This window comes from Bombus flavifrons, chromosome 4, assembly GCF_040668555.2.
Source record: "Bombus flavifrons isolate JBK064 chromosome 4, iyBomFlav1_principal, whole genome shotgun sequence".
In the NCBI taxonomy this organism is placed as follows: Eukaryota; Metazoa; Arthropoda; class Insecta; order Hymenoptera; family Apidae; genus Bombus; species Bombus flavifrons.
The window spans coordinates 17,189,136-17,210,867 of record NC_138445.1 but is presented as its reverse complement, the minus strand read 5'-3'; the positions used below and the strand labels follow the sequence as shown (position 1 = coordinate 17,210,867).

The 21,732-nt window shown below is 55.6% G+C and overlaps 1 protein-coding gene across 4 annotated transcripts; it reads left to right on the top strand.

Moving 5' to 3' along the window:
• Positions 1 to 931: 931 nt before the first annotated feature.
• On the top strand, positions 932 to 21,433 carry LOC138178696 (GATA-binding factor A). 4 transcript variants are annotated; one of them, XM_069110841.1, is made up of 6 exons: positions 932 to 1,877; positions 18,451 to 18,698; positions 18,786 to 19,075; positions 19,727 to 19,899; positions 20,007 to 20,274; positions 20,357 to 21,433. In XM_069110841.1, exons 2-6 carry the CDS (start codon positions 18,478 to 18,480, stop codon positions 20,734 to 20,736), a joined length of 1,332 nt encoding a protein of 443 aa, XP_068966942.1. In that variant the 5' UTR covers positions 932 to 1,877; positions 18,451 to 18,477; the 3' UTR covers positions 20,737 to 21,433. The 4 variants fall into 4 exon arrangements, with proteins under 4 accessions (XP_068966942.1, XP_068966940.1, XP_068966941.1 ...); XM_069110839.1 differs by lacking the exon at positions 932 to 1,877 and adding an exon at positions 11,185 to 11,342; XM_069110840.1 differs by lacking the exon at positions 932 to 1,877 and adding an exon at positions 11,185 to 12,013.
• Positions 21,434 to 21,732: the final 299 nt, after the last annotated feature.

Genomic DNA, 21,732 nt, shown 5'->3' with positions numbered 1-21,732 from the left:
GGCCGAGGGTCAGCCTGGATGCGAACTTCCGGCGTAGCGATAAGCATCGCACTCGCAGGGGTTCCTACCTGACACGCTACGTCCGGTTTTCCGACAGGGGCGATCGGTAAGTGGCGCAAAATAGGCGCGTGCTCCGTCGCTTTTCTCTCTCGGGCTGGCGTTCACGCGTTTTCCGTGGACTCGACGCGTCGACGAGGGTATTCGATGGACTCTGGAAAATCGCGATCGACGTTGGAAAAGGCGACGCGAACCGTGGTCGGTGGATCGATACGCGTTCCCCGGACGATCGGACGACCGAGGAGAAACGACGAAGGGTGGAGGACGCGCGAGCCGGCGTGGACGCGAAGGGGAGAGGTTGGCGCGTAGGTTCGTAAGCGAGTACCGCGCGGCGAAGCAACGCGGATTTCCGAAGATACGGGAGAAGTACGATCCGGTCGCGGACACGGCTTATCCGGGTACGATCTGGTCGGACATTATAGGGCCGGAGGAAGGCGGTGGTAGGGAGGCAGATAGAAAGGGAGAAAGAGCGGAAGAGAGAGGTCGGAGCAGCCTGGAGTAAAAAGGATTTTATGAAAATTGCTCGGTGGCCGATGCGCCGCGGCGTGTCGGCTGGCCGATCGGTCGTTCGGTCGTTCGACGCCCTTCGTGCTCGTGGGCGTCGAGACTCCGCCTCCCAGGAGCCGGCACGATACGCCGCCTCGGACCGCCTCTCGGTCTGCCTGGGACGCGCGTTCCTCGCCGTGGCTGCCGTGGTCGCGTGCGTTCGCTTCGCGATTTTCATCCCTACCACGCGCGCTCCAACCTCCGTCTCGTTCTCTCGCGTTTCCGAAGGCTCGCATCGTTTCGTCTTCGCCTCTGCACAGTCTCGTGACTCTCGGCCAAGAGCCGGACAACCTGGACGAGCCGCCGTGGCGACGACCAGACGACGATTCCTCGCCGGTGATCCGTGGTCCGTGGTCGCGTTCGCCCTTCGACTCGGATCGCGCCTCCGCCTTCGCCCCCGCCCCCGCGTTAGACCACGCCGCGACTGCTTTCGCCTTCGCGTTCGCCTTCGCCTTCGCGACTCCGACTAAACCACCCCCTCCCCGTTACGCCAACGATCGCCGCGCCAAAGGTGACTGTCCAAGCGAGCGTCGAAGCCGCGCGCAGTCATCGCTCGCACCGCGTTCCGTCGAACTGTTCTCGCTCCGCGTCCTTTCCACACTCCTTCCGACGTTGGCTCGCGCTGTCTCGCAAGTTCTCGACGAATGTGCGCGATTCCCACACGCTTCGCGCTTCTTCCTCGTCTTCTCCCTCCTGCCGTTTCGCCTTTCCCACCGCGACGTCGTCGCGCGCGTTACTCGATCGTCGATTCCGTCGTCGCGACGATAGGTGCGCGCCAGTGAAACGAATCGGTGTGCGGGCTCCCTTACCTCGAGCCACAGGGACAGAGAGACAGAGAGAGAGAGAGAGAGAGAGAGCGCGTTTCGCGCGATTTCTCGAAATGACCGCGAGCGTCGACCAGGTTCTCGCACGCGACGGTTCTCGTCGACGCTAGTCGTCGCCGTCGGTGACCGTTTCTCCGTGGCATAGATCGTGCGAGTCGCTGTGCCGTATCGCGGTGCCGTCGTTCGTCGACTCGATGATCCTGGTCGCGTGGAACGCATCGTCCTCCTCGGTGCAATTGCAAACGCGATTCGAGTTTCGCTCTGTCGGCGACGGAGTTTGCCGGTAGTGGAATCCAGCGGACGATCGTCAGCTGACAGGCGGCCAACGACAACGATAAGAAGAAGCGGAAACGGAAGCGGAAACGGTGGACACGTGGAAACGTTTCGTCGACGTCCGATTCGACCTTGCCCCGGCGCTCTAGGATGTCTAGTTTGGACGGCTGATTACGAGTAAGTAGCTGCGCGTATTACTCTCCGTACGATGGCACGCGAGAATCGCGTCTCCGGAGAGACGAGAGCGTTCGTTTTCGTTCGCGGAGAGCGATAATCGGTGCGTGGCTAGGAGGAAGCGTTCGTCGTAATGGAAGGATACGGGTGGTTATCTGTACGCTTTCGGTTATCGACGTTAATTAACGATAACGACGATGGAGGTAGATCGTGCGACGCTCGTACAGTCCGCGCGATACCGCGAGCGTATCGCTTTTCGTATTCCGTTCGATTCGGTCTGATTGCTCGGCGAATCCGTTCGATTCGTTGCAGTGGAAGGTCCGCGCGCGTTCATCCGCGATACCGATGCGAAATCGGCGAGAGGAATTTTCCTCGCCGCGCTGCCGAACCACCAACCGCCGCAAATTGACGGAAAATCTGGCGGATCTTCGACGTTCGAGAACGGCGTCGAACGGGTCGTTAAACGGCGTACGATAAACTCGCTCGTTGCGTCTAAACGTTGCCGCGCGTTTATCGCGATACATCGGGCCATGCCGGCACCGCCATTCTTTCCCCGGCAGTTTTATCTGAACGGCCATTTCCCGTAGAAACGACGGTAAGATACGAGCACCGCGTCGATCCGACCAGTTTCTAGCCGAGCGAAACGCCACCGTGTTCGTGGAAAATTTACGCGTGAAATGTCGCGCGTGGCGGACACGGGCGAGCGAGTGTGGCGATTCGCGCGAACGCGAGAATCACGCGGTACGTAGCCACAGAGGCGGTAGCGAGCGACGCGACCGTCCAACGATTCTGGAATTTGAAATCGGTCGCGTCGCACTCGACGAGAAAGAACGACGCGAGAGAAGATCGTGACGCAAAGGGACCGAACTCGAGGTTGGAGTGGCTTTTCCAGGGATGTAACGGCGCCGGCGGCCGGCGGCCTGCGTCTCCCTACGAGAAACACTCGTCCGGTTCTTAGGCCTAATTGGTTGTCGCCCGGCGCCTCGTCTCGTTCACGAAGAAAGCAGACCTTTCTACGGTTACCAGGCCGTTCCGTCTTTTTTTCCAGCCACCCTTTCGAGCCTGGCTATTAAGAGCGCGTCGCGTCGAGTACCTGCGCCGTTCGCTCGGTTCGTAACGCGACCGAGACGGCGATCGATCCGCCGGTTTTCCGGCAATCCGCGCTGCGAAACGCGTCGACGAGAGGCAAGAGAAAGGAGGAGAGGACGATTGGACGCGCGAGTGGAAGCTAAAATCGCGAGGAGACGCGGAAGCACGAAAACTCGGGGCTGCGAGTAGACGAAGGACGCGAGTAAACCGTATCGCTGGTTTCGCGTATCGGGAAACGCGCGAAGCACGCTTAATTTACCGTAATAGCTATTCCGCGTATCGAATAGATATTTTTATTGGCGTTCGCTTTCGGTACGATACGCGTTTATCGAGTGTCGTGTTTATCGAGCATCGTAAAACGATCGTTAACGTTTTTACGAATCGATAACGATCGCCATGGGTTCTCGTAATAACGACGTTGCCACGCTGTCTGCCGTCGGATCGATAAGATCTCGAACGATCTCACGACTCGTTCGAGAATCACGAATAGGCAAAGTCCCCTAATTTATCAGCCGCGTTTTCGTCCATCGTACGCCGGTCGCGCTCTTCGCGATTTTCTCCGTCGTGGGGAAAATGCGGCGATCGTGGGTGGCGATGGCGCGCGTCGCTGAAATTCGTCGAGACTTGGGCAAAGTCGGTCGGTAGAGAAGAGGACGGCCGGCACACGGGGTAAAATCCGGTAAAATGGTATCGAGCGATCGAGGAGGCGAGCGAGGTTGCGCGCATCGGCCAAAGACCCGTTACGTCGGAGGACGAGGTAATTAATTTAAGCCGCGAACGGCTCGGCACTAGGCCAATGCAAACACCTTCTTCGCGCGGTCGCACGCACAGCCGCGGCTTATAACGCCGGAGCGCCGCGACTCCCGGATAAACGATCCTTTGCCACCTTTTTCCTGTCTTTCTCCGTTCGCGTACTCGTCCTTCTCCGCTTCTTCTTCTTCTTCTTCTTCTTCTTCTTCTTCTTCCTCCTCTTCTTCTTATTCTTTTCCTTTTCCTTCGTCTCCTCTTCTTTCTTCCGAGCGGTTTGGCGCGCGCGCGCGCACACACACGCACACACGCGCCAACCTTTCGATCCTGGATCCGGGATATAACTGTACAACGAGGCTGTCGCGACTTTGAGCCAACTAGCTCGCGACGAGCAAAAGAAAGACCGTCGCGAGGCGGAATTCTCGGCGATCGAACGCATAGGCGGAGACCGGACGAATCGGCGTGTTTGGCTCGCGGCGTGGAATCGTGCGCGAAACAACGAGCCGACGACGAAAAAGGAGAACGAACGCGCGATTTAACGAAGCAACGGCGAATCGCGCGTATCGCGACGTTAATTACCATCCGTAATTAGCGGAGTGGTGGCGATCGACTTTCGATGGAAATCGCGTCGTCGATCGACGGTTGCTCGTGTCCGTGGCTCGGCGGCGGCGAGACGCGCGACGATGACGGCTGGCGTTCGTATCGGGACGAAATCGCCGTGCAAACGAAAAATTCGAAAGCCGTGCGAGGCAGAGCAAACGCGGACGACGAGAAGAGAGAAGGAAGAGACCCGCGGTTTAACGAACCCGTGGACCGCGAGATCGACAACGCCGACGAGGAAACGGAGAAAGGCGACGACGACGACGACGACGACGACGTATCGCGAACGTTAATTACCACGGTGAGAGCTCGGACGAAATGCGCGCCACGGTTAGACAACGATCGCTCGCCGTCCCTCGCCTATCTCGGAAGGGTGGCGCGCGGCCCGAGCTCGTCGCCGCGCCGCGGCAGATGCATTAATCGAACCGGCTTAAATTATAGCCGGCCGCTAATTGCGCTCTTCTCTCGGTCTGTCCGACCGCGAGAGACACGCGGCATTTCTCCTAGCGATTGCGCGTGATTAAACCGTCCCGCTTCTCTGCTTCTTTTCTGGCGATCTGGTCGGCGCGGTCTCGATACGCAGCACGGAAAACGAGATCGAAACGAAATCGAAGCTGACCGCCACGGACCGACTAGAACGAGGGACAGATAGCGAGACGACGAGAAGGCACGAGGGGATCGGTGGGAACCGGAAGAGCAGCGCAGCACCCACCAGTGCTCCCTCCGCGGGACACTCGCGATAGTCAAAACCGGCCGTAAGGAATTACGATGCGATAAAACGCGTATCGGTCGGCGTGCTGCCAGAGATATCGCCAGCACCCTCGCCTCGTTGGCAAGTTGGTCGTCGGTCGGACGACGGTGGTCCGTCTTTCCGCCGTGAAATCGAAACGTCGTCAAGGACGAGAAACGGCTTTCGCGGTTACGAGGGAAACGCGAAGAACGGCGTGGCGCGTGGTTCGCGTGCTTAGCTTCGATATATCGCGATTACGTAACTCGATTAACGGTAAAATCAACCGTGGTCCGTGCAACGAACCGACGAGTCGCGCGGTTCGCTAAAAATCGACACGCGACCGCGCGCAGATCCGTGTTCCTCGGCGATGAATCGAAAACGGGGGAGAGAAAAAACGGCGAGCGAACGAGACGCGCGACGATCGCGAGTTCTCGCGCGCTACCAACCGGCCGATTAACTCGATCGGGCAAGATCGTAGGAGAGAGCGCGATAAAATCGTAGCCGTAGCTGGTCCGCACAATAATCGTAACGTCTCGGTCTGGTAGAGGCAATTCCGGTCCGGTTGGAATAAACGCGACGAATCCTTATCGTTAATTGGACGATAAAGGTAAAAAGGTATCGTCGCGTCGTTTCTGCGCATCTTCTTACTCGCGCCGTACCGACGATGTATTCGGCCGGATCGCGGTTATACCCTCGATCGATACCTATACAACGGCGGAATCCGGTGCTTGACCGGTTTCCACCGCTCCAAAGATCATCGAAAGATATCGCTTCGAACGCGATCGTGCCTTAAACTCCTCGCGGAAACGGTAAATACCGTGCGAACGTCGCGACGTCCGTCGTGGCTCTCGGACGTCTTCTCTCTCGACGCTCGTCGACGTTGCGAGAGGGCGGATCTCGGCCGATCGTCGGCTTCCACTTCCGCCGGCCTATTCCGAAACTACCGAGACGACGATCGAAACCGGCGACCCGACGTCGAGTGCGGGCGTACGAGCGTACAGGCGGCGGACCACGCGCGATCGTCGTGCCAGCCGACGGACCGCCGTTCTCGACGTTAATTAGAAAACAAACGGAAAATTAACGCGAACCCGGCAGCGAATCTCTCCGGTCGGCGGCCGTTACTCACGATTTATCGTAACTCGTTCGAGTCCGGTCGGTGACCGGTTTATGCTCGAGATTGGTCGGCGATGCGTGCGCGCGCGCTAGAGCAGTCGCGGACGCGAACGCGTTTGCTCGATCGCCGCTCGAAAATCATCGATACCGGCGAATCCGTTGGCGTGGCGCGTCGGATCGACGCGAGCAGGAAGTCGGTCTTTTCCCGCGAGAGCGAAACCAGTTTACCCGATGCTGCGGCAAAAATCGTGAATTATCGCGTAATCGCGAATACGTTTAACCCGTTAACGCATCGACGTTGATCGCGATAGCTCTCTTTCGCTCCGCTTTCCTCTCCTCCTTTGCTCGCCCTTTCTCCCTTCTGTTTTTCGCTAGTGACGCGCCGCGCTAGAAAGCCACGCGAGCGTACCGTACGAGACGCTTGGCGACGCGACCGAACGGCACGCGGATATTCGGAGTCGAAAAATCGAAACTCACGACCGGTTGGGCGGCGAAAATCTTCCCGACCGTTAATCTTGATTTATGATAACCGCGACCGCGATCTGCTCACGGAGACCGACCGGATAATTGGATCGCGCGTACGCGCGTCCCGCAGCGTCCGTTCCTGCTACCGGTCTCGGCCGGCAGCCGTCTGGCCGACCGATTCGCACGAAACCTCTCTTGCCCTTCGCTCTTCTCTGCAGGCTTGCAACGCGCCGATTCCACGCGACGTTCGACGAGTCGCGAGAGTCGACCACGCGCGCCGGATCGCGTGCACGAAAAAGTCGAAAGGTGCTGGCTCGTTCGCCGACGAAGCGTGGTCCGATGTCACGCATGGGAACGCGTCCGCGCGCCTTTCATCCGTTGGCGAATTTACGCCGGTGGACGTAAAATGACCGATCACGGAACGGCGCGGCCGTACGACGAACCGAGAGCGAGAACGGGATCGGCAACGGGAGCAAAGTGTCTTCGTGCGATTCCATCGCAACGTTTACACGGAACTTCCCGGATACGCTCGAGAACGGTAGAACCGGTCCGAGACGGTGCATGCCAGCCGAATAATCGACTCGGTTAATTAGCGCGCGATCGATTCCTCTCCGTCGCGTCCAGACCCGATACGCGCGATCTTTTCGAAAGCTAAACCGCCGCGCGTCCCTCTCCTCTCCTCTCCTCTCCTCTTCCTCTCCGTCCTCCTTCCACTTTCCCCCTCGGTTTTCCTCTTTTTCGTCGTTGGTGCGCCGTCGAACCCGATCTCCGCTCCGCTCGTTTCGGCCGCCGATCGAGACCACCGAATCGCGGAAAATCGCCGCAATCGCGTTGCCCTTGACGCAACGAGCAAACGTAGGCGCGTCGCGTGCCTCGAACGCCGTTGCGACGATTTTCCGCGAACCGTTGGTCCGCGCTGTGGCTCGCTCCGAGCGAATCGTAGCGGTCGGGTGGAGGCAGGCAGATCGCAGAGTTTTCAACCGCGTTTAACCGAGGTCTAATGCGACGCGCGCGTATTATGGCGCGTGTATTATGCGGCTGTTGGGCCGACTGGCTGGATGGCTGGTCGGATGGCTGGCTGGTCGGGCGGCTGGTCGACCGCGAGCTCGTGTGCGTGCGTGCATCGGATCGGGGCTCGGCCGTGAAAGTGTTGGTGCGTTGATCGAGCGCCCTCGAGGAGTATAGAGACAACGGCCTGCCGATACACCGACCGTGCTTCTCAACCGAAGCCGAGATCGCCCCTCGGCGCGATCGTCTCGATTTCGCGGCACGCGACGCGATCTCGCCGCTTCGGGATCGTCCGCCGGGCGGTGCCAACGGACGTCGATCCGAGGCGAGATCGATCGATCGATCGATCGCCGGTGGCGAAGGACGCGCGTTCCAAGCGACCGTGGCCGGACGCGACTTTCGGTTGGGAACGGCTGAGCCCGCGACGAACGGCGCAACCTTGTTCCCGAGGGAAACGGACAGGAAAAGGAATCGCGGAGGAACACGAAAGGCGACAAGGCGCGGCAAGTTTTATATTATAATTAGCCCGAATCCCCGAGTCGTCCGCTCGCCGCCTCTGGCGACTACGCGGCGGCGAGCATTTCGGTATTTCGACGAAACGCTACTCGACAGCGAGTCGTGGCGAGATCGTCGGTATCGCGGCCGGGGGAGAATATCGCGAACAGAGACGAGCCTAGTTCTCCGAAGCGGAAAGCGCGACGCCCGAAAGGTAGGGACGATGGCGTTGCGAGGCTATAAACCGACGACCCCCTGCTATCGATGGGCTTTCTCGTTTGATGGGGCAACTAACGACAGGACGGCCGAACGTAATGGACTGCCACGGTCGGCCGGTCGCTCGGTCGTTTCCCCGTAAAATAGATTTGGGGATGAAACGAGGGCCAGCGACAGAGAGAGAGAGAGAGAGAGAGAGAGAGAGAGACAAAGAGAGAAGAAAGCGCGATGGTGGGTCCGAGTAAAATGGCCGTCGTACGTTCGATCCACACCCCCTGCGTCGCCACTTTGGCAAAATCGATACCGATGCTACCTACCGCGGTGATATGGCGGAACCGCTCGATTTTTCCCCATCTGTCAGCCGGGTTCGTCGACGGTCAGCCGCCAGCCACCGGGCTGACGAGGAAGAGACGACAACGGGCAGAGGCAAAGATATCGTAACGAAGATAGGGAACGTTCTCGTACCTGAACTCGGCCACCCGAAACGGTGGAAACATACCGAGGATCCGGGGACCGAAGAGATCGGCGACGACCTTATTGGAAAGTCGTGTTCTACGCTTAAACCGGAAGTCGAACCGGGAATCCGGGTGTCCGCGCGGGGGACGAGGGCCGTGCGGCGGCGCGTTTACGAGCTGCCCGGACCCAAATGTAAAAACTCGAGTGGAAATGGATCGCGCGGCGACGTTTCGGCTCGCGACCGTTGCGCGTCTCTCGTTATTAGGTGTTTCGACCGGTTGCTGGAAACGCGCGAATGCCTGCGAGCGTGCTTTTCTCTGCACGCTCGAGGCTGCGTGCATAAATCTCCTTTAGAGTCGGCCAATGAATAGACACGGCAGAGGAAGGGGACGAGTTACTCGCTTCCCGGTTCAAAGTCGTTGACAAAAATTCGCCAACTACAAGGCGAGCCACTCTATAATTCATAAATATTTAAATCGCCGGGAAGAACCGCTCTTGTCTCTTATCAACGGTATCCGGGTAGTGTCGGTGTTAAACGTAGCTTTCCGTTTTTCCGCTGCTTTCCGTCGCAGCTCGTTGCGACGTTCGCGATCCTCGGCCTCGGGAGAAGACGCGGCGCGCCGCGACTCGCCGTCCGCCTAAACTTCGAAGTAGGCGTAAGTAGGCAAACCGGGTGTCGCGGATCGCGCGCTCGTTTTTCATTTGTCCCTTTCTCCTTTTTTCCTTTCCTTCTCGCTCTTTGTTTTCTCTGTCCCTCTTCCTCTTCCTCCCGCGGCTCTCCTGCGTGGAAAACCACGCAAGGGACGCGAGAACGCACGAAGTATCGTCGAAACGTGGCCGTGATCGCGAACGCAACGGTGTTTTTCGAGTAGAAAGAAGAAGATAATTGCAACGAGTCTGCACGAGAAGCGAGAATCCTGGCGTGCGTAGCGTTCGCGCGACTGAGAGAATCGGAAAGAGAGAGAGAGAGAGAGAGGAGAACCGAAACTCGATTCGGATTCTAATCGAGTCGAGTGGAGTAGAGTGGAGTGGAGTCGAGTCGCGTTCCACGACTAGCGAACGGAAGAGCTTCGTTCTTTGGATTTGCGCGCGCACGGTCGTGTAGACGCATGGAAACGCGGGTGTACGGTCGTCGCTTCTGATATTTACGGGCTCGCCTCGATATTTCGTATGCGAGCGCGATCGCCATCTCGTTTACTCGGAACGCGTGGAAACTCAGAGGCGACGGTTATACCGGTTGCCACGGTCGCTTTAAATTGCTCGCTTTTTTCGAGAAGCGATACGCGCATCCGCTTAAACGCGTCCTTCCGTTACTAGAAGAAACCTTCTCGCTCGCGTTCGCGTCGACTCGTTCGGCTTCCATGGCTAGCGAATCACGCTGATTCGAAGAATTAGTCGAAATTATCTTTCAGAAGGGACAAACTGACGGCAACGACGAGACTCGCGTCGTCCATGGAATCGCTCGTTGCGCTTTTCGCGTCAACGGCCGAACCAAACTAAGAGCGATGCGAAGAAAACCGCAGCGAAAGCCGACACGCGGCAGATCGTATTATCGTCGTTTTTCGAACGCCATCCCTCCATCTATACCGGTAACGCGTTAGTAAACGAGAGGCGGTTTGGCATGCGATCAATTTTCTGACTCGCTGTACTGTATCTGTGCGTCGCGTCTCGCGCCCACTGCAAATCACGTTGCCTCTGCCCGTCGTCTTTCAGCCCCTTGCTCGTTGCAACACGCGAAACACGGTCTCTTTGCTTTCGCCATCGTCGTTGACGAGTTACGCGGAATGTACCGTAATTTTCTTTGATTCGAACGGATCGATCTATCGGTCGATGTACGAGCGACGAGCGAAGACCTGGCCTTTATCTTTGTCCATTTTCGTGCATGAGCCCGCTGGAATAAACGCATTTACAACGACAGACAGTTGCCGGATACTTAGGAAAACGGGAGACACAGAGAGAAAAGAGCAGCGAAAAATATAAATTTGCCGCGATATAGATGGAAAAACACAGCTGAACGATAAATGTAGAAGATAGCGCCTCGCAGATCGCCCGCTTCACCGACGCGTCACCGACGATCGTTGGCTAGCGGCTAAATTAGCCGTGCGAGAAAACTGCTAGCCAGAGAGCAAATTCGATTTCGTCCGTCGAAATGAAAATATTTAGAAGCACACCATTGAAGCAACGACGATTTCCTTGATAGCAGCCAAATGGTGCTGGTTTATCTATTTATTTATCTAACGGGCATTGCGCCCTTTGTAGCCGCGTACGAGACCAGCGAATGAACCGAAGGGCAAAAGTGACTCTATGTTGTGATTTTTTCAGTTTCGTACGAGTCGACAAGAAAGATTCGAAGCAGATTACGGATTCTTAGGGAAAAAATCGGCGATTTCGCTAGCGTCATTGGCGGTTGAGCAAAGTCGAAGTTACTTGAACTAGAACGATCCGGAGCGCTACGAAGGAGTCGCCTTCCTCCAGTGGATATCATAGAAGCGTGATTCGAAATGCGCAAGAATTTCTGGACAGACGACGAACCGAGCGAGGATTTTAAGGTCGGCTGCGTTATGGTTCTACGCTGTGCGAAGTGAACGTGTTCAAAGGTTTCAAGAATATCTTCGTAATTACGGCGAGCTTTCGGTATTTCGGTTCGTTAGTTTTGAAAGCGACGGTATCTTGGAAATTCGTATCGCTCGCTCGCCAGCAATTTGACGCGATTCGATCTCGTCGGATTACGCGCTTCGCGCGTATAGTCGAGACGTGGTATAGCTAGAAAGGAGCGCAGTATTTGAAAAGCGAGAGCATTTTTCAAATTCGTGGCGTGTTCGACGATGGGTTCCAGCGATGTTTACGGCGTTGTCTCTCGTATCGTAACGATGTTATCGTGTTATTAGAAAAAATATATGAAAACAGTGAATTAAGCGTAGCGGCGAGTGCGAGTTAGAGCGAACGACGCGTACATAGAACGAGTGTTTCGATGGTTTGACAGATCCAGAAGAAAAAGTCACGTTCTGTGGAGAGGATCTGGTGGAGAGGAAAGTCGATTAGTTTGGTGGCAATTTTGAGGGGAAAAAATGGAGAGGAGCGAAAAGATGTGGAAGGGCCGTCGAGTCGTGTTAGACGCAGCATATACGGACACTTAATTTTTTCGTTGAAAAGTATAAACAGAATCGACGCGTCTTCGTTGCTGCAGAGAACGTGGGTGACGAGAGTTTTCAACAAGCCGGTAACTATGATCGTTTTTTAACAGGGGAATTTCCATTTTAAACGATGAAAAGTCTAAGAAACTTGCGTTGTACCGACTCAATTTGTTTCACGTATATTTATCTTGGTGGGCGGTCTAGATTATGCATGCATACTCTAACGTAGGCCTAACTATTCATATATATAGCGTTTGTAAAGCTTTCGACCTGTGAAAGATAGAGCGTGAAACGAGTTTCACAAAGCTCGGACATTCGTATGCCTTGTTAATCGTGCGACCAATATGCCGATGCAAACAGAGTGGCGAATTTACATGTAACTCCTAGATCACAAGCTTCTCCGATATAATCGAAAAAGGAACGTTGTCGATAGCGATAGGTGGAAATCGCACGTGTAACGTTTACGAGCAATCCGCGTTATATGGCTGCGCGGTATATTTAGTTTTACATCATTTAGAGAACGCCGGTGTTTGCTAATACGGTTCGATCGGATTGCGAGTTAAGCGAATGTCCGACCGAATCGACTTTTAGATACAGCGTAAGGTGGCCAGCGTGTAGTAACGCGTTACTAGCATGGGCAGATTCACTGGTTAGATCATCGATGTAAAATAATAAATATGTAACATAGCCGGCGGAAGATAACGAGAAGGAGAGCGCAATACCTAAGTCGGTTGTTGTTTCTCGTTTATCCAGTGGTGTATCATTTATACGGAGTAGATGAAATCAAGTGCCGCTTTTTTCCGCGTGAAACGCGTAACATGACATTTCGAGATATTAAACGGCAACGTGTTTTCAACACTCCATTCATGAAGTCGAAACAGATTGCTTCGAATATATCAGGCAACGATTAAGGATTCCAGTCTGTTAATAAACTTTTAAATCATCGGCGGATAATAAAAATCCACTATGTCGGGAAAATGTTCACGCGTCGTTGATAAAGAGGATGAGAGAGAAGAGGCGAAGATTCTCGTGGAACGCCCGATGCGAACCTTCCACGATTTAGAACAAGGTGACGATTTCAGAGGTGGCTGGCAGCTGCGTCCAGGCAATGACGCTCGCGTGGTTAACTTTACGAATTAGAATAACGCGATTTAACGAGTCGAGGGTCTCTCGCGAGTCTCTGTACACCGAGTTAACCCGGTGACCATCGTCGATGTTCCTTCGATAAACAGCGATGAAACATCGCGATATTCGCCACTGTGAATCTTCCTCGAACGAAACGATGCTGCTCGAATGTAACGTGGTTTTAAAGTAACACATTGCTGTAGATATACAGGGTGGTTGGTAACTGGGGGTACAAGCGGAAAGGGGCTGATTCTACGCGAAAAAAAAAGTCGAAAATGAAGAATAAAATTTTTTTTTTTAATTCTTTTTTCTTTTCTTTTTTAATTTTTTCATCGAGACAACGATCTACAGTGAGATCCGTTATAACGAGACGCGATAAAGTGCAGGCGTACCGAGCTAAAATTCAAAGTCGATTTTCTCAAAAACAAAGTCTCGAACGAAAAATTTTTATTCTATATTTTCGACTTCTTTTTTCGCGTAGAATCACCCCCTTTCCGCTTGTACCACCAGTTACCAACCACTCTGTATATATATAGTTAATATATGTATTTACGTATAAAAGTAAACGCAATTAAAGCTACAACGAGATACGATATAACGACTTTCTGATAGTAGAAAAAGATTCAAAGGATATATCGATCGCGGAGAGCACATTATTAATATTAATGGCGATACGATTTATGGCGGCACGACGAGCAAGCTGGTAATCGGCGTTACGCGGTTGAACATAGAAAATTTCTCGCTGGAACAATCGCTTTGAAACTCTCCGCGATATGGCAGCAGTCTACGAGATCGTTAAACGATTCGCGTACAAATAGCCATGGCTCGGAGCTTTCTTCTATTTTCTAATGCTGCCAAGTCGAGATCGGAATTTTCCTAAAGATACACGTTGTAGGTAAGAACCGTGTTGCACGAACGAAGATATCGTTGTTCGTCGTTCTTCGATGGCGATTGATCGGAAATGGGCTATAAAAGGACGATGTTTTCGGCTCGTGCGACGAAAATTCTTCTCGCGATACGCCTGTTCGAAGAAAACGTCGCGTAAATACGCTATGATCGTTCTACGGTTTAGCGAGCGAATCATCGACGTGTCCACGGGGACGTCGAAAGTCGGTTGGATCGGATCGGCGTGGCGAATCGTTCTTCGTCCTTCGCCTCGATTCTTTCCTCCTCGATCGCGATCGACGCGTTCGTTCGTAAGAAACGGTGGACGAACTCGGTACTCGACGAACGATCGGCAGGAATCGATGTTCGCGATGGAAGCGACGGCCGGTGCTCGAACCGGTCGAGTTCGGAAACACTCGGAAACTATTCGAGGAATTTTCTATGGCCCCCCTCGGCTCGCTTATCAGGAATATGGCCGCGCGAACCTAGCGTTCGGAAGTCGTCTTCTCCGCTCGAGTTTTTATCGCGAACGGTGCAACGGTGGTGGAAAAATAGGTCGTCGCAACGACCCAGCTTCGGCGAGTCGGCTGGATGGTTGGCGCGTACGTCCGTGTCCCTGATGCACCTATCTTTCGGTTGGTTCGGTCGGTCGACCGGCCGGCGTTGCTGACATTTCTTTTAACGCGTTTGTTTATCGGCGGATTGGTTCGAACTCGCAACGGTACTCGCTGGCCGGATATAGAAACGAAGAGTTATCCGCGGTCGTAGGCACAGCATTGGTTGCCGCTTATCGAGTTTTACGTCGATTTCTCCGCGGTTTCTTACGCGTAGCGAATTTTTCCGTAAGACTGCGACAACGACGATGATGCGACGAGTAGCAGAAATTCTCGCAGGTCAGGTAACGAATCCGTCCTCCTTTCTCTGCTCTTTCCTCGGTTCCCCCATAGCCCCGTTTGTCTCACCAGCCGTTCCCACTCACGCACGCACACAGGCACAGCCACACGCACGTTCTTTCCCTCTTTCTTCCTCCTTCGAGCTCGCTCCTCTTTCGACCTATCTTTTTCCGTTCGCGCTGTTCACGCGGCCCGGTTTGGCGTCACGCTCGTCGAGGCACAAGCGCGAGTAAATGAAATTCGTCAAGGATTTATGCCAACGGCCGACGCGGCGAAACCGTATGCGATTCACCCGGCCGTGTAGGTAGCTACGTGAATTAGAGCTCTTAGCCGGGTAGCCGAGTACTCGCGGTACTCGTTAATACCCGAACTCTCGTTCAAGAATCGGATACGAGTGCCGGTACTCGAGTATCCGGATTCCCCTCTTTTTCTCACGATTACTCAAGTAGGTACGAAGCTTTGCTCGCGCGTGCGTCTGAACGCGTAGACCGCAGAGACAAATCTTCGATCGAATCTATCGATACGGTGGAATCTCGTCGACCAGTGAGCGGATTCCTGAAAGAAAAACCACTATACCGGCAATCTAAATGGCGCGAATGTGCTCCGAATACACTCGGCTATACGTTCGGATACTCGGATCTCGATCCAGTTCGGCTGGAAGCTGTAGATCCGAGCAACGGTAAGAGTTGCCAACGCGAACCTACTTGGTCGTATGTCGGCGACTTGGCACGAAAACGAGAAAAGAAGGGAAGAACGTGGACGAAGCGAGCGACAGACGAAGAATAACGCACGGAAACGTAGTAGCGAATCTCGTAGAAATTCCGGAACGCTGCGAAGCTCGCGTGCCTGTCAATGAAACCACGCGGCAGGGAGGGCGGGCAGGCTGTGAGAGGCGCGTGCCGAAACTGGACCGGTGCGCAATTTCCGAGGAATCTTATCTCTCGTTTGCATCTTCGGTATCGGGTTACGGAAAGGGGCGTTCACACCGGAGCGCCGTTTCTTCCGTTCCCCGTCCCATTCTTCCATCGTTTCGCTTTTAGTTCTTCAAGATAGGAGATCGCCAGACACAGGAGAAAAGAATTTTAACACGCTTCCCGGCGTTTAGATGCGCTCGCCGTTCGATATCCAGCTATCGTTCGTATCTATCGGTAGATCGACAGAGAGAGATAGATAGAGAGAGAGAGACAGACAGAGACAGAGACAGAGAGAGAGAGAGAGAAATCGCGGAAATCGTACGCGAATGGAAGGTAACGCGAGTCTGATCGAGCGAGAAACGTTGCCGCGAATAGGAATCGGAAGGACAAAGTAGCCGACGACGAATGGATGGAAGGAGACGACGAACGGCGCGGCGAGACAGAAGCGTGCGAGAGTGTGAGTCGCGTTGCTACGACGTGGTTACAAGGAAACCCTTCTACGCGGTCGGCGCCGTGGCGCCTTGGCACCGAACGATCGGCCCATCCGGCGACACTCAGCGACGGATCGGACTTTGACTTTGCTTCTCGATCCGAACTCGTCCGACTCTCGTCCCGTGAGAGTCACCTTTTCGCGTATCGTATCGAATCGGCTCGGCACCGTTCGGCTGCCGGCTTTCGTCTCCGAGAGCGAGAAAACGTTTCAACGTTTTTCGGTGCGCGTTGATTTCGTGAGAGGCGGAACGACGGCTCTCGTTCGAGTCAGGTCGAGAAAGAGAGAGAACCGGTAGGCGTTCGAAGCGATTAATCGGGCTCGTAGAGAATCGATACGTGTACTTTCGTTTCGTTCGTCGTCTCTCGTCTCTCGTCTCTCGTTCGGTGGCTGCCGCTAGAGAAACGGAGACGAAGCGAGGGGAGCAAGGGCTCGGACGGGGGGAATCGAGCTCGAGCCGAGTGGAGCTGAGTCGAGCCGAGACGAGACGACGAGTCGCGCGGTCCGGCTGGAAAAAAAAGGAGGAGAAGGAAAGGAAAAAACCGAAAAGGTGGACGAAGAACGTTATTCCCATTAGCGTGTCGCATGGTATCGGCGAGTCGAGGTTCGGGGCCGGTCATCCGAACCGTCGCTCCAGTCTTTCACGCTCCTTTTAACGACTCGCTCGAGGACGCGCGGATCCGTGTCTATCGTTTGGACGCGCGACCGCGCGATAGTCTCGGTAGCTCGTGGTCGTTCCTCCCCGAGATCTCGCGCGGTCCCTTTCGCCTTGAAAACGCAAAGTTCGGCCTGGCGCCAGATGCCTGCTCGTTCCGGCGCCGCTCCACCGCCGCTCCGCCGTCGAAAACACGATTAGACTTCTAACCGGTTCTCGTTAAAACCCTTCGCCGCGAAGGCTTGCCGTCGCATCGGAACGGCCCGCGCCCGGAAAATCCACGGGAACCATACCGGACGCTCGTGTTCCTCGCGCGCTGAAATTCTCTCGGAAAACGGGAGATCGCGACGGGTATCCGCGCGCGTAACTCGCCTCGTCGAAGCGACCAAAGCGCGATACTTATCGCGTGATGTGGTCGCGCTGTCGATAAACCGGCGCATTTCGCGACCGATAAGCGACGCTCGTAAATCCCCGCGATCCGCAAGGTCGGTACGAACCGGCGGCTCGGTTTTTCCACGGTTTCTTCGACGCGCGCGTTTTCTGCCACGGCTAGAAAATCGTGAAACGAAAAGCAGACGAGACGGAGACGAGACGGAGAGAAACTCGACGGAGTAAAAAGGTCGTTGCGAATCGGACTGGCGATCACGGTACGCGCGGTGTGATTCTGGTCGTGTCTGGCCGACGGATTTTCGTTCGACTCGACCGCCTACCGCGAATCCTCTCGTTGAATCGCTCGTAAGCGATTCGGATCGGTGCTTGAGTGGACGCGATCCGATCGAGTCGTCCCATGGGATCGGACAGAGTCGAGAGGGAAAGAAGCGCGTAAAAACAGGAAAACGAAAGAATGGAAAAAACGGAGAAACGGTTTGGAGCGTGAGGTGGCGAGTCTGTTCGCGGAGACGGGAACGCGTTCGCGGAATCGCGTACGCGCGAAAGCGGCGGAGCTTTGGTCCCGCCTACACGGATCTTATTCGTGGCCGCGATGGCCGCTATCCCGTATCTCCGATTCTACGGTCGGAGCGGAGTCGCGCCTCGAAGGTGGAGACGCGGCTGCGCGCCGCTCTCCGTCTCGCTCTGCATCTCCATCCCCCTTCGTCTGTGTTTCGCGGCGTTTCTCTTGCTCTCTGCACACGGTCACGCACACGGGTCCGTTCGTCGGCGAGGGCTCCTAGGTTCGCGGCTGCCTTCCTCGCGCGCGCGCGCCTCCTTCTCGCACCCTCTGTCCTTCCCGCCCCCGAGACGTCCCTCGGCTCTTCTACCCCTCTGCCCTTAGCCCCACGGACCCCTGCCGCGCCCTGCGGCCTACCGGTCGTCCCACCCGGACGAACGAACGAACGAACGAACGAACGAACGAACGAGCGGACGAACGGACGGACGAACGGACGAACGAACGAACGAACGAACGAACCTCGGTCGATCGAGTGGCGCGATCTCTCTCCGTGGCCGCCACTATGGCGAACCCCCTCCGTTTTTCGTGCTCGTCGCTCCGCTCGGGGTGCCAGATCGTGCGCGCCTCGAATCGTTCCACCGAGTAATCGCCAGGCTTTCTTCTGTCGAACAGATGCCGTGGTGTTAGCTCTCGGGGAGGATGTTCCACGGGGGCGGAAGCAGCGGTTACGGCGCGAGTTCCGACTACCAACAGCAGTCTCAACAACAGCAACAGCAGCAACAGCAACACGGCCAGCAGCTTCAGGCGCCCGTCTACGTACCATCTTCGAGGCCGACGATCCCGTCGGCTGCGACAGCCGCGGCAGCCGCTGCGGCGGCCGCTCAGTATCACTCGTTCCCCGGTTCTGGCTCGCCGGCTTGGTAAGTGTCCGCTTATCGGTCGATCGTTATCGTCCGATTCCTAGCTACCTTGGCTAACGCACCACGACATTTCCTTGGATACGAAAGGGAGAAGACCGCGGCCTCGTGGCAGCATGGCGTGGAGACGTACGCCGCGCACCACGCGCTCGCCGGCCACGCGAGCGGATCCGCGGCCGCGGCTGCGGCTGCCGCCGCCGCCATGGGTCCGCATTCCGGCCACGCGCACCCTCATCCGCATCCGCACGCGGCCCATCCGCACACCGGACACCCTCACTCGAGCCTCGCCGCGGCCGCCCCCTTTTACGCCCAAAACGTCGCCATGATGTCCTCCTGGCGAGCCTACGATGGAGCTGGATTTCAACGGGCCTCTCCTTACGGTTCGTATCATTTCAGCCGATCGATTCCTCCGTCGTCTGCCATTTCGTGGAACGTTCGCGATCCTCGGTTCCCTCGTCGTTGCATGCCGCCGATCCGAACCGCCAGATCGCCAAAAAGGCTAGAAGACGCTGGACGTTAACCAGACCATGTAGATGGAGCGAAGGAAAAGCGGCAGAGTGCGACGCGACGGATGCGTGCTCGATAAGAGGAAAAAAGCTTCTCTCTGCTGGTCGATGAACGCGCACCGCCATGCATCGACGACGACGACGGCAACGACTGCGACGGCAGCGACGACGTCGGTGGTGATGCCGGTGGTGGGCCATCTGCGTCGAACGAGCGATAGCGGCTTCTTTCAAACGAATTCTCGCGGTCGAGTGTTCCACCGCCGGTGCACACGGTGCGTGGCGTGTTCCTCTTCCGCGCCAGTACTTACATACTTACATACGTATATCGTTTTTTCGGCTACTCGACGGCGGCGCGGCGTCGCGCCGCGCCTCTTCCATATCCGATAAAAGTACGTATAAAAGTGGTGGAGCGATTTCTCGGCACGATTTCGGCAACGTCGACGACCTGCTGGGGCGAGGGGGGAGAAAGCCGCGCGCGTTCACCACCCATCTTTGCGAAAAACCGGCGTTCCTCGATTGTTTCAGACACCGCGATGGATTTTCAATTCGGCGAGGGTCGCGAGTGCGTTAATTGCGGAGCTATATCTACGCCGCTTTGGAGGAGGGACGGCACCGGGCATTATCTGTGCAACGCGTGCGGACTCTATCACAAGATGAACGGAATGAACAGACCACTGATAAAGCCGTCCAAACGGCTGGTAAGTCGATGATGGAAAGCAACCGTGTCGTTGCGTGGATCGCGTTTTAGTCGCGGGCCGTCTACTACGAACCACGAACCCGTGCGGATGTCGCTCGCTGATTTCAGACAGCCACCAGGCGTTTGGGTTTGTGCTGCACGAATTGCGGTACCCGCACCACCACTCTCTGGAGGCGCAACAACGAAGGCGAACCTGTTTGCAACGCTTGCGGTCTCTACTTTAAGCTGCACGGCGTCAACAGACCTCTCGCGATGCGCAAAGACGGTATTCAGACGCGAAAACGAAAACCGAAGAAGACGCCCGAGTCGAACGCCAGATCGTCCACGGTGGATCACGAAACAACCGCCGTCTCGGCCGCTTCTTCTCCGTCCACGGGTAAGCACGGAATCCATAGTCCTCGCGATCCTTTTCGCCATTCGTTCGTTTTTCCACACGGCGATCTTTCTGCCGTTCACAGAATTGAAGGGTAGTCAACAGCAGCAGCAGCAGCAGCAACAACAACAGCAGCAGCAGCAACAACAACAGCAACAACAGCAGCAACATCAAATCGAGGTGTCCAAATCGACCGCCGGTGGCGCGTCCAGTTCGTCGGACAGACCGGTCTATCTCGGGCATACGTCTCTATTGGCGACCGGAAGCGTAGCTACCGTGAAAACCGAACCGCGAAGTTGCGACGGCATTGTCGGTCAGCCGTATTCCTCGTATTACCAGCATCCTCATCAACTGGGGGTGGCGACCAGCGAGCATCAACAGCAAACGTACTACGGGAGCCAGGAAGCTCCCTATCATCATCAACATCACGTTACCGCGGCTGCCAAGTTGTTAGCCTCCACGTAATTTGATCTCAACGTCGAAGAATCGACGGGACGATTTCCGCGATGCGCCAACCGTCGACGCGAAACGGACGACGAGCGCGTTCGTTCGTCGTTGTTCGTCGTCGTCGTCGTCGTGCGTTGCTCGTTTCGTCGCATTTCGTTTTTCGTTTCTCGCTTGTCCGTTGTCGTTCGTCGTTGTTACATTGCCGCGTACGTTAAGCGCAATGTACCGTACGCGACCGATAAGCGAACCGGCGGAATGGATAAGCGAGGTTTATGCTTTCGTCGATCGTTCGTCGACGATTCGCCGCCGTATATTTAGTTTTCTCGTCGTCTTCGTCCCTCGAAAAGAGAAAAAGGAAACGTCGTCGCGACCACACACTGGGTGCTATCGACCGACTTTCATCGATTTCGGCGTCGTGACACGGTCGTTCTGACACGTTTGACGCTTACGTTCGTCGAACGATATACATATGTATTCGCCAACGAAAGGTACTCGATTGTAAATAAAAATCGCGAGTCAATTCGTAATCGACGTAGATTTCTACGGTAGATTAGTTTTAGAGGCGTGTCGACGATTTGATCGACCGATAGAGCGCATGGAACGCGGCGAATCCAAGGCGCGCGAACGACCTATCCGCTTCGAAGAAATGTCAGCTTTTTTGTACAGTTCCTGTATGATTAGTTTTCCGACGCGCAATAAAGAGAATAGCTTTCGACCTCGTCTTGTCGTTTGTCGAAGGAGAGACGCGTCGTCCTTCGAAGCGTTGCGCTACCTCCCGCTCTCGAACCTGTCGCCAACGTGGATTTCTCCACGATGCTCGGTAAATATTGTCTTTTCGCGGTCTGACGACCCGGCTGACGTTCGCGCGCCCCTCATACTCTCTCACGATCTCTCGTGGTCTCGTTGCACCGTGTGTGCGCGATCAGTCCAACCCTCGACGTCCTGCTGGACGAACCCCGCCGAGCTCTCTCGTCTCTCGTCTTGTTCTCGCGTCTTTGCTTTTCTCCTCGCTTC

What these genes read in the sequence shown, in the direction of transcription:
- LOC138178696 (XM_069110841.1), top strand. Translation starts at nt 18,478, where the DNA reads ATGTTCCACGGGGGCGGAAGCAGCGGTTACGGCGCGAGTTCCGACTAC. An exon ending in GGTTCTGGCTCGCCGGCTTG is followed by an intron (nt 18,699 to 18,785) that starts GTAAGTGTCCGC and finishes TGGATACGAAAG; the next exon opens with GGAGAAGACCGCGGCCTCGT. An exon ending in TCAACGGGCCTCTCCTTACG is followed by an intron (nt 19,076 to 19,726) that starts GTTCGTATCATT and finishes CGATTGTTTCAG; the next exon opens with ACACCGCGATGGATTTTCAA.